At 38.1% G+C, this 12404-nt stretch overlaps 1 protein-coding gene across 1 annotated transcript in view; it reads right to left on the bottom strand.

Annotated features, from left to right (window-relative positions):
* Positions 1-12404, bottom strand: part of TBCD (tubulin folding cofactor D) — a 122902-nt gene that overhangs the window by 22141 nt on the left and 88357 nt on the right. Inside the window, exons 25-31 of the mRNA XM_063175628.1 lie at positions 12342-12404; positions 11846-11922; positions 9591-9672; positions 5857-5975; positions 5016-5107; positions 4005-4145; positions 982-1065 (exon numbers count right to left, since the gene is read on the bottom strand). Of these exons, the coding sequence (XP_063031698.1) occupies positions 982-1065; positions 4005-4145; positions 5016-5107; positions 5857-5975; positions 9591-9672; positions 11846-11922; positions 12342-12404 (658 nt within the window). The remainder of the gene's footprint in view (positions 1-981; positions 1066-4004; positions 4146-5015; positions 5108-5856; positions 5976-9590; positions 9673-11845; positions 11923-12341) is intronic.

Genomic DNA, 12404 nt, shown 5'->3' with positions numbered 1-12404 from the left:
CTTTGAGAAAAGCACATTTTAAAGTAGAAAACTGCCCATGTAGCAGACGACATGGTCTCTCCTACATCTCATATACCGCAAGTAAATAATTTCTCCAATTCTGGCTAGTTTTTAATAATATCCTATTTTGTTTATTCTCACAGCTACAACACTGTGTGCCACAAGGGTAAAAGGCCACTAATGACAGTAAAACCTGCTGCAATTCCTTCAGTTACACCAAGGCCCAGAATATTTATAAAATGGGATCCAGCTGGCAGGAATGCTTTTCTCAGTTCCACGTGGACAATCTGTGAATAAACAGCTGAACAGGAGGAAGCCCCTGAAAATGGGCACTAGTGAGCAGTGTGTTCTTAGAGAATCCAGTACTTTCCTTCTAGGTGTCCTTCAACATTGGGGGTTTTTAATTAAATCCCACACCATGTATATGTTCACCTAAACATTGGCACACTCTGTCTACAAATCAATATCACTATTAGGAAGGTTTTACTGCAGCTCAAACTATGTTTTAAAAATGGTACTTTTAAATTCTTTTATTGTTAGGAGTACCATATCATGAAACTAAAAATCAGGAGCTCAGTGTAAATTCTTTATCTTTATTTCCTTACTAATAATTCTGCAAAGAAAAAAATCCAAACTCAAGCTCACATCTGATCACATTCCCAATTAATGATGGGACACTGGATAAGCAGGCAGGTTTGCTTTCTATTTCAGTGAGCATTTCTGGGAGGCAGCACAGAGGTGGCAGGTTTAGCCCAAATCCTACAGCTGTGCTGCATTTCCAAGGTGGGACTGCCACCCAGGCTCTGCCAACAAGGTTTTCCCTCTGAAAACCAAATGAAACATCGTCCCCATCTGCCTGGGCTTGATGCACTTCTGTCAAAGCTCTGCCACACTCAATAAAGGAGGAGCACAGGGTGTCCTGCAGGGCTGGATGGAGCTCCAGGAGATAAAACACAGAACAGAACATGAATGTCACCATACATGCTGGCATTAATGAGCTCTGCCTCGTTCTGCACCAGCAGCAGGGTCACCTCCATCAGGCTGGTCATGGCAGCCTCACGCACCCTGTGGAGACACAGACACATCAGAGCTGCCACAGCAGCACTTATTTCAATAAATACACCTTCCATTTCATCAGCGGGGTGGAGACACCAGCACAAATTCCCAAGAACAAAAGCAACGACCTCTGAGAGCGGCTCCCATATTTTGGGAGGACAAGGAGTGTCCCCCCAGTCCCATCCTGTGAAACAAAGCTCCCATGGCACTGAGGGTCCAACAGTGCCCTGCCTCACCAGCCTGGTTTGCATTCCAGCCAGATGTCACCAGCCTCATTCTTTATTTTAAGAAGGTTAAAACTGATAACGATTAGTAATATTTCGATAATGATTAGTAATATCTCATGTGCAAGCAGATGTATTTAAACTTAAGTGCTCTGTCTGCTTCAAATTATTTTTTGAAAAGGCCAACCCACATTTTGACAGTCAGATGTTGAACACTGTCACATTCTTGTAAATTTTCAAGCTTAATATTTCCAACATTAAAAACAAGTTGTGACTCAGAGTGGCTTAAATCTCTATGCTAAGCAATAATTAATTTCATGAAAAGTTTGACCAAAGCAACACTAAGTTGTGCTTGAAGTGAGTCTTGTCTAGATAATGGTCTTCTCCCTTCAAAATATATATATTTTTTTAAGTGTAATTTTAATTTAAAAAATCATCAGTATGGCTGTTTTAAACCATGTCTTGTCAATCCATGAGTTTTTTAAAAAACTGAAGCCAAGGGCACTACCTCAGTGGGTGACATGACCCTGCACATGACCAGGCCCAGCATGTTCACTACATTAGTAACTCAAAATAATGTCATCCTTTCTAAGTAATAATTTTTAAAAAAAGGGGGAAAAAAACTATTTGAAAAGACTCAGCAGCCTTCTATGAGAAGAAATACTCCTCTTGCTGATTTCCAAAACAACTTGCAGGTGCAATCTAAAACTGGGTGGGACATTTGTTATAATGGTAAAAAAGGTAAATTACATCATTTTTTCCAAAGCAGCTTAAAACAAGTCTGGCAGTCTTTCATCAAGGTTATGTTTTACGAGTTTTTTGTATCATATCTGACTTAGATATTCATGTCTACCACCTGTAGACAGATCAGACATGTCCCAGCAAACAATCTGTCAAAAGAAAGGTAAAGTTTGCATATGCAGAGTGAAGTTGGTGAAACTTTCCCACGACTCTATTAAAGAAAAACAGAAATTACACAAAAAAGACAAAGTCTCTCCAGAGAAACAGCATTTCTCTCCATATCTTTCCATCTTATTCACTGGTTTAGAAGAAACAGAATGAGAAAGCACTGATATTAGAGAGGCCACAAAACTTTCAGCAGCCAAGAGTTTGCCATGAGAAAGAATCCCCCTTCCCCCTCTGATTTACATGTTTCTTAACTTGATTGTGGCTGGAATTGCCCAAAGAAGCTCAAAAACAAAAAGTATCTGGTGCTCAAAGCACTTTTGAATCTGAATGCACATCTCTGTACCCTGAGATAATTCATGCAGCTGCCAGACAGGTCAAATACAGGTATTTTACCACTTCATTACCATACACAAACACTATCATCCACAGCTAAAAACAAGACTGATTCTTCATATCTAAAATAATCACCCAAGGCTGATTCTTCATCTCTAAAAGCAAAATATATCTCCACATTACAAATTGAAATTATGGATTCAGACAATAAAATTAAGCAGCCTTTTCAAAACCAGCACTTTACTCAAAATCAACTGCTAATAAATAAAAGACAAATAAAATTACTCTATCACATTCATTTACAGAGTTCATGGCTTCTCTCTACTGAGTGTTACTGCTCTGAGGCTTCTACACAGCATCAAAAGTATTTTAAATCTGCAGATACTGGGCTTGTTCCTGAATTAGGATAATTTAATGTTTTTTATTAACAAGTACTACTTCAGGCTGGGCACACTTTGCTCAAAAATAGGTGCAGCAAAGCACCCTGACAGGAGAATGTTTGGTTTGTAACATCCATATTCCTATGCTGTGTAATTCTACAGGATGAAGAATTCTACAGTTCATGAATAACATGAACTCTTCATGATCCACTCAAAGCTGGCAGGAACTTCCAATCAGTAAATGCTGACACATGCCCAGTTAGAGTTTTGGAAATGAAACACAAACCCAAAGAAGGACATGAGCCTGTACAGTCAGGAACTTTGAAATTTGAAATCTGCCTTTCCAGATCACTGTCACTGAGGGAATACAGAGCATTCAGAGGAATGCAATGTCACACACTGAATCTTCTTTGTATATTCGGGGGACCTTGAAGACTGAGGAATGCCATGAAAATAAGACTGCTACAGACTTAATATTACTAAAATATTATTAATCTTATTAAGTTACTAAATTTATTAATCTACTTATGTTACAGATTTCCCATCACCAGAAGTATTCCTATAGATTTATGATTTATTCTTGCAGCATCATATCTGAAATCATTGAAACTCTAAACTCACAAAAGATTTGGTGATGCTGCAGCACAATTGAGAGTTTTTATCCCTCTCAACACGTTATGCAGCTGCTCCCTCTCCTGGCAAAAAATCCCCACAAACAGCAACGTGCAGCAGGAGAGATCAGGCAGGACCAAATGTGTTGTCTCAAATAAAGAGAAGTAATGTTTTAAATCCCTACTTTGCAACTGAATACATTCCTGGTATTCACTAAAAGGAATTAATGTCACCCACAGAACCAGAAAAAGGCTTAAATTCAGTTTTGAACATATCAGTCCCCATATTCCAAATTTTTGAGGAAGGACAACAAAACTTGTCAGCCTCACCTTTCATCTTCCACTTCTCTTCCTGCCGTGCATTCCTAATTCCTACCTAGGCTCAAATCTCCAAAATCTCAAATCTCCAAAAGCTTGGAGCTCTTGTTTCTAAGAGGTTTTATTTTATTTTACATCAGCTTTTCATTGGCCTGGATTTGGCCCCACCTTACCATCCTCCAACGTCCCCCCGGCTGTCGGTGGTGTAGTCGGTGACCCCGGTGAGCAGCGTGGCATAAATCTGATCAACATTATCCCTGCACACAAACTCCTGCTGGGATCCATCTCCCTTCACTCCCACTGTCTGGCAAACCCTGCAAAAAAAGAGGAAAAAAAGGGATGGGAGGCAATTAAGAGCAAGATTTGTTATGTTGGTTAATTAAATTCACACCACCTGTAATGTCCACTGCAGATGGAATGAGGAATATTTCTGTGCTGAATTTGACATGAGGAGTTCTGAGCAGTGTTTGGGTTCAAAGGAACACTGGAAAAGTTAGGATCTCAGCAGGGAATTAGGTTGCTTTACTTCCTTTACTTGTTTTTTCACATTAAACTCTCCTATAAAATGCAGAGAAAATCAAAGTCCTCCGAAAAGCTTTCATACCTATAACACTACAAAAATGAACTTGCTTCAGTATCTGTCAGTCCCTGAACTCTCCTTAAAATAAAGTCACCAAAAAGAGCAAAAGGCCAACACAATGTGAATTGAACCTGATATTAAACTTATTTACCTTGAAGACACAGGGTTTCTAGCAGTGTAACAGTTTAGGAGCATAAAATATTAATGTATACCATTAACTGCTCTGTGACATTCAACATAGAAAATATTGCTTTAAATAAAAGGCACCATTTCTTTAAATCAATTCAATCTTTTTAAGATTGTGGAAAAACATATATTCTTCCTCCTCAGTAAAGCTCATTAAATTGCAGCCCATGAGAAAAGCAAACATTAAAATACACTCTAGGTAGTCAGTTAACTGATAAAAACCTGACAGCACTATCAGAGCTGAAGTCCATAGTCAGGTGTGTGGTAATTCCCTGAATTAAAAATAAACTGAGTAATGGATATGCAGTCAAGATGTGTGTAAGTGATTTTAAGACTCATGCTCCCAGCTCTCAGCAGAATGGAGAAAACTTCTACAGAAAGATTTAAAATTAGACACAAGCAGGGGTGAGAAACATACTTTGCAATTGCTATTAAGGCATCTCTCCTGGCTTCAGCAAAGCTCACATCTTCAGGGGAAATTATTGTAACTTTTTTTAGACCTTCCAAAACCTGAAAAAATACAAAGATTGAGATATATAAACCCAAAGCATTTTTTACTATGTTAAATTTAGATATCATAGTAAAATGAGTTCAATCCTGTATGAAGGAACCAAGCAGGCAGCAGAGTTTGGATTGTCACCAGGAGAGGCCTGTAAGGTTTTACACATCACCAGAGTATTACTCAGAAATTCAGATGTATTTCTATCAGTTCTTGTTTATGGGAACAATACATATAAAAAAATGTGAACAACAGGCTAAGTTTGCATTTTGTCTGGGGCAGGGTAACCTTACAGAAACACCACTTCTATTTTGTGGAATTGTGCCTAAGGGGAAAAAGGCCTCTGCTCTCTGCTGCAGCTTTTTACATCCTCAAGGCACTTAGATATAAGTTTCTACTAAAAGCTAAAATCTATTTTCTAAATCTACACTTCTATTTCACTTTGTGGCTTCAAATCTCAGTTTCTCCAGGGGTTTCAGTTCAATCCCTGTAGCAAATCTCTCTTCCCTCCTCTCTTCTCTCCTCCCTTGGACCAATATTCCATAGCAAAGGGTTAATTCAACCTCTGGCTTTCCATTCACACCACTAAAGCAGGATTAAACATTAATTATCAGAAACTATGGCAAGCTCAACTCCTGATGATTTTCTGTGCATTAGCATTCAAACCCCTTTGACAAAGACCTTTAATTATGATCATTATTATTAATTTGATTACTGTCACAGGTTTCACTTATTCATTACAATGATCCTGTTTTCTCACCTGCTGGAGCCTGCCCTTCAGCAGAAATCTTGGAAGGGCCCCAAGAGCTCGTGAAAAGCCACAACGAATCATTTCCTCTGAGTTCTGTAGTTCTGAAACGTACTGTGTCACCAACTCATCTGGAAAAAATACAATTGCAGAGTGAAAAGCAACCACCACATCATTAAAATTTCATATTTGGCTAAGGAGAGAAAATAAGGAAAAGATCCCCTAAACAAAGCAGCTGGAAAATTTTGTAATTTGTAAAACTAAAATGTTGAATATCTTAATTTTCGACAGGAAAAGGATAAAAATTTTAAGACATTCACTTTTACATGAATGAATTCATATTTTCTGTCTAAAAATCTGACTTCATACTAAGCCTCTTCAGAGAGAGAAAAGACAAACTTCTCAAAGATTTATCAAGTTTTAGACATCCAACTAATAAGTATAAGCACAAATTTCTGGCTAAGCACAGGGGAGCAAGTTCTTTTTATATTTATAGTCTCCATTTTTTATCACTGGATAAGTGTTCTGTGTTAGGCAGGAGACCCCCAGGTTTGTAAATACCAGTTATTTTAACAGTTTTCCCTCAGAAAACTCCTGACTGGAGTCCTGTTCTAGCACACACACAGATCATACATAAGCAGTAAGATAATTTCAGATCATTTTTCATAAATGAAGTTGGGTGTTTTGGAGGGGAAAGCTCAGGAAGAAATTCCACCTTTGGTTCCGTGTGCTGGCACAGGACACAGTGGGGACAGTGACCCTACAAACAGCAGCAGAGTCAAAAGGCACAAGAATAAACACAGAATAAACCCAGCAGGGCTGGAAAAAAGAGCCTCAGCAAACATGTAAAGTGATAGCAAGGAGAAAATGAGGGTGTAGGAAAAAATAAAAGAGGAAAAATTAGGAACAGGTTCACATTGCTGCTGCAGCCTTATCTCATACCTACAGCCAATACTTCCTTTACCCAGTTTTTCACATTAAACTCTCCTGTAAAATGCAGAGAAAACCAAAGTACTCCAGAAAAGCTTCTCCAAGCCAGCTGCAATAAACACAGCTCTGATTCAGACAGGAGCAAGGTGGTCTTATCAATCCCCTTACTGCACAGACACTTTTCAATCCTCCAAGAAAAAGAACCAGAGATCCTGGGAAGATTACATAATTGTCCCAGTGCTTACTGTAATCTAAGGTTTGAATGGTTGAGCAATATTTGCTAGAGGAAGAAAGAAGAATTGCCATAAGAAACTCCCCATTCATCATAATTCATGGCTGTTTTTTTAAACCCCAATGCAATGGACAGGCCCCAGCTTGTCCCTCCCATCAGCAGCCCAGCTCCCTGGCCAGAGGTGAGCAACACCTCCAGATAAGCACATTTATTTAAAACTTTCCAAACCACCAGGGTGTTAGGAGTCCTGAGGCCAAGGAAGATGCAGTGTTTGCTGTGACAGCAAGAAGATCTTGAACAGTGAGGCTGGGACAGTCTCCACTCTGAGTGATGGAAATTTAAGATTGACATTTTAGCCAAATGACACAGCAATGAGCAAAAACAGCTCTTTACTTATAACCACTCAGTAATTATGGTGCAAAGTGTAATGCAAATGTTAATATTCCTCTAAGAGCCTTCAGCTTCGTAAACCAACAGGGCCCATGAAGTGCCTACAATATTAATTCCACACAACCCATCCTGAAAGGATATTAAAAGAGAAAGTCAGCAAAACCAAACCAGAACACACTAAGACAGGAAAACACTAAGAGAAGGTCAAAACAAACAGAAGCAAAAGCAGTGATTCAATAAAACTGCAGCCTTATAAGGACAGATTCAGAATGTCAAACTGCTAAAGCACCCTTGATTGGTGTTTTCATTTTAATCATCAAGCCACAGTGAAACTCTGGTTAAATTTTACCAAAAATGTTTGGGTTCTTTTTCCCCTAATGCCCTTGATCATGTCCAGACCTGCTTTAACTGATTTATCGAAGGCACCTGCCCTGTGCTGAATGTCTCCTGCACTGCAGCTTCCACTCATACCCACATCCATCACACACTCTGGAAGGACTTTTACTACTGGATTTCAATCCCACAACAGACAGGTATGAAATTTGTAAGTTTTATGGGTACAGAGATAAAATACACTTTTTTTGTTTGTTTTTTTAAAAGATTCTTGAATATGTAATGCCACTTCTGTTATCATCTGTGGAGCAGGGTCCAGTGCAGCCAAGACCAAATAAAAGGGTACTCAAGATGGAGCTGACCAGAGAGTTTTCTAGAACAGAAAAAATGTCATTTCACAATTCTACTTCAGAAATCCCATGAGAAATTTTATCTGTGTCTACAAATTTGCCCTAATTGTATCCCTAGACCATCACAGTCACATTGCCATGGTCCCTCCAAGCACAAGGCAGATGAAAAATAAACCTCAAATCCAAGAAAGAAACATGAGGATTCTAAATGAATAAAGCAAGAACATCTGCAGCCTGTACTTCCAGCAGATCCCTTCTCCTTCCTGAGCTGGGCACCTGCCTGAGTTTTCCAGTCCACTTTCACAGAAACTTGAAACTTCATCCTTACATTAAATTTGCCCTATCACCTTTTCAACTCATTTTTAGTTTGTTTGCTTTGACTCAGCATTGCCTCCTCCTGCCCAGCACGTTCTGGTTTTACACATGAACCTTTTCTGAGCTTGTGGGGATTTTATCTGCCTTGGGACCAGATCACATCTTCCATGCTGCCCACAAAGAATCTGGCAGGCACAGGCCAAACTCCAGCAGGGAAAGGGCCATTTTAGGGTTTGGGTTTGTTTGGGGTTTTTTTTGACAAAAAATGTAAAGATTTAGCACTATATAAAGTATTTTCAAATCAAAATAGACTGCTTTTATAGTTCAGCCCTAATGTCTTTGGGGCATGGACTGTTTGTAAATACATATGTGATCAATATCAACATCATTCTGGGAACAACTCTGAGACAAATAAATAATAGGTATTTTGTTACCTGATTTAATAATGGCAAAAAATAAGAAAAGAAATCAATATTTTATGAAGTATATTAAGTTCGCTGTCATATTTAGAAAAACAAAAATATAAATGTTGCTATTCTTAAAATATTTATCTGTACAATCCAGCAATTTGTCTCTGATGGACATTGAACAATCTGATCCTCGAAAGGAAGACAGGTACAAGAAAAGCAGCATAAATAAAGTATAAAAGCAGTATAAACAAAGATGCTGATTCATCCAGCCCTAAGAGAAGTTTAAGCCTCCTCCTGTACTGCTGATCCCAACACAAACACATGAGCTCTCACATGCACATTTACCAGAACTCTGGCTGTCCTTTTCTATCCCTTTCTTATCCCTTAGCAACTCTCCTGAAAATCAGCCATGATCTCTGGCAGAGTTTATTAAAACAGGATGGGGAAAAGATTCACTCCGTTAAATTTTAGGATTTTAGAAACGTATAATCTTTGTTTTTTTGTTTCACAGTATGGAACAGAAAAGCAACATAAATTTGCCTCATTATTGTGGTACCTTCTGCTCACCTCCAGTCTAAAGCCAGCATTTATGGAGGAAATGAGACATTTCCTACACTTCCAGTTGTCATTTTTCAGGCAACTTTCAGCAGTCAGTTATTTTTTCCTGATGCATTTTAAGCTGTTTTAAAACCAGTGCTGCCCCTCCTTGTTCTGTACAATCCCTCCAAAGTGCAAGTTTTGTCCAGCCCAGCACTCTGTGCCTCTGTGTTTAACATGAATCATTACCCTGCAGAGCTGGATCAGCTTCTCCCCTCTCGTTGATGTAAAATTCATTGCACAGAGCAGCCAGTGCAGACACTGCAGACTCCTGCAACAAAGGCACAGAAATTCATTTATTCACCTCATATCTTAGAATTTTTAAGGAAAAATAAAGTAGATTTAAAAATAAAAAATTCTTTTCAGATACTGGCATTTTCTTTCTTATTATTTCTTCCCAATACTGGTTTAGTAAGGAAACTTAAGTAAGGAAAAAACAGATTTTCATCTTATTCCTTCAATATGACCAGTAAGGTAAATTAGCATTTAAAACAAGAACAGTAATGTATGAAATGTATTTTCAGTTCAGATGAAGACCTCCAGGATGACACAGCATCACAAAACACCTAAGTCATTAGTTCATCTTATTTCATATATATCCATATACTGATATCAGATTGATAAGAAACAAACCCTATTTCCCCAGAGAGCTACAGCAAGGAAACACAGAAAAGAAAATGGGCTGAAGGTTATAAAAAAAAAGCCCAAACATCCAGGATCACGGGCTTTGTGTCCTAATGTTAATTGGCTTAGAAAAGGATCATGGTTGTGTATCATAACTGAGTCTCCTCATTCTTGGAGAAGTTTCAGTTACTGATACAGAACACAAAATAACTCAGCTGCTATTTCAGAAAGCACAGAATAGAATATGTAACAGAATAGAATTTAATAGAATACACAATAGAAGGAATTTATGACTGAATTATACTTTTCAGCTGATAATGTTACCCAAAATTATAATAAATTTGAAAGCACACAAAAGTTGCATTGTTCACTTCATGTTAACAGCAACAATACCTATTAACACTCATGTTGTCCAGGTACAAGAAATCTCAGCTGTAACACAGAAATCCTGCCCAGCTGATTCATTCTGCCCTCAAAGACACCTCAGACAAGTTCTCCATGCAAAATCAAGGACTTGAAAGAAAACCAGCACTCACCTAAACAATATTCTAACTTCCACAGGGATAATAGTAACAAAATATACAGAATTATCCAATTGCTGCAGATCAGGGACCTTTAAAGGCCAAATTATCCAACCTCTGCCATGGGCAGGGATGTCTGGGATCAGACCAGATTGCTCAGATATTTCACTTTCTAAATTAAATGTTTTTCACCTTAAATGTATGAAGTTAAATTGGAAGAGAATACTGTATGTCAGAAAAAAAAAGAGATTACTTTTCAAAATCTTAACCATTGCCTTTACAATTATTTCTCTCTAAAACAGAAGCAGAAATTAGTGAGAATTGCCATTTACTAAAGACACTTTGTTTGGCTTTAAGTGATGTTTACCAAACAAGTTAAAATTCCCTACAGCCTATAATTAATTCTTTTAAGCTTTTGGTTTAGAAGTTCCAGTTATAAGACATACCAGCACTTTGCATAAATTGTTACTGCCAAAAGAATATCCTAAGAATTCAAATTTCTTTTTTAAATTTCCTTCAGTGATTTGGATACAACTCCATTCTTCTCTGTGTCCTGTCCCAAGGAAAGCTTGAAAAGATGAGGTGTGAGATACCTGAAATGTCTTTTTATCTTATTACTAACACCTAACACAATGAACAGAGTGTGTTAAATTCAGATTGCCTGAAAGCTCTAGCAGGGCAGACAGAAATTGCCTTTATAATTCAGCAGAGATCAAACTGCCATGGGATTTCTTGGGAAAATTAAGGTGAATAACTGCAGGTGTTAAGATGATGTAAATAAAACAGCATGAGACACATCCATCAATGGATTTAATATTCACAATCAGAGCAGTCTGAGAGCACAGAAAAAGGACTTGCAGCAGAGTTTAATGGAAAATTTAAGCTCCTTGTCCTGAGTAGCTCTGGTAACTCACAGCAATGCTCACAGAGTACCTGTGGACATCATCCAGAGCATTTTTTACTCTCACAAGAGTTCTCTGAAATCACATATATTATAGGTACACCAAACAGAAGGAAAACACTCTCTAAATAAAACTACAGAGCAGCTTCCAGCACATCAGCCTGTCCAGAGGTACAGACAGGAACAACCTTTGGGATAACTGCTCAAGTATTAATCAGAAAGGTCCACTGGAATCTTGAGGAATTCAAAATACACTTTTAAAATACCACTTCTCACACATCTCAGAAACATGTATTCAAGAACCAATAAGATCCCATGGATAATCCACCAAAGGAAAGCAAAAGAATTTCTAATTTTATATTTAATGTGACCACATGAAGGAGGAGAAATTGTTGTACCTTTATGTGCTGTCGTGCAGCACTGGAAACAAGAGTGAGATGTCTTAGGCTGTCATTGATCAACCACTGCCAACCACCTGCAACAGCAAGGAACACAAACAGCATTAACTTTTCTTACTGTCTGAACTTCAATATTCTCCATTTAATTTTTCCATAGACCAGCAATTACACAGATCAACCTGTGTCCTTGGTTTTCCAAAGTAAGCAAGGCTGTGATTCCCAGTAGAGCTGCTCCAGTCTGGATTACCATGTCCACAGTGAGCACCCATGCCTGCTGATGCTGAGTACTGCACATTTTATTTCTTGTCAACAGCTAAAAACCAAATCTTCAAATTGCATCAGCATCTGTGGCAGTATTTGTCTCTTTTTGGGTTTTTTTTTTTTTAATGTGTTAGACCACCCAACCCCATTAATTTTGAAAAGCATAATTTCTTAACACTTTAATTTAGTGAATAGTTACCACAAGTCACTGAAGGTTATTTAAAATATGACTTACTGATTATTGGATCTCCTCTAAATGGCATTTTTGATAGTGACAACTTCTCAATTAAAGTGCAGA

The sequence above is a fragment of the Melospiza melodia genome, chromosome 24 (assembly GCF_035770615.1).
Source record: "Melospiza melodia melodia isolate bMelMel2 chromosome 24, bMelMel2.pri, whole genome shotgun sequence".
Taxonomy (NCBI): Eukaryota; Metazoa; Chordata; class Aves; order Passeriformes; family Passerellidae; genus Melospiza; species Melospiza melodia.
The sequence above is the reverse complement of the archived record's forward strand: the minus strand, read 5'-3'. Positions and strand labels throughout refer to the sequence as shown.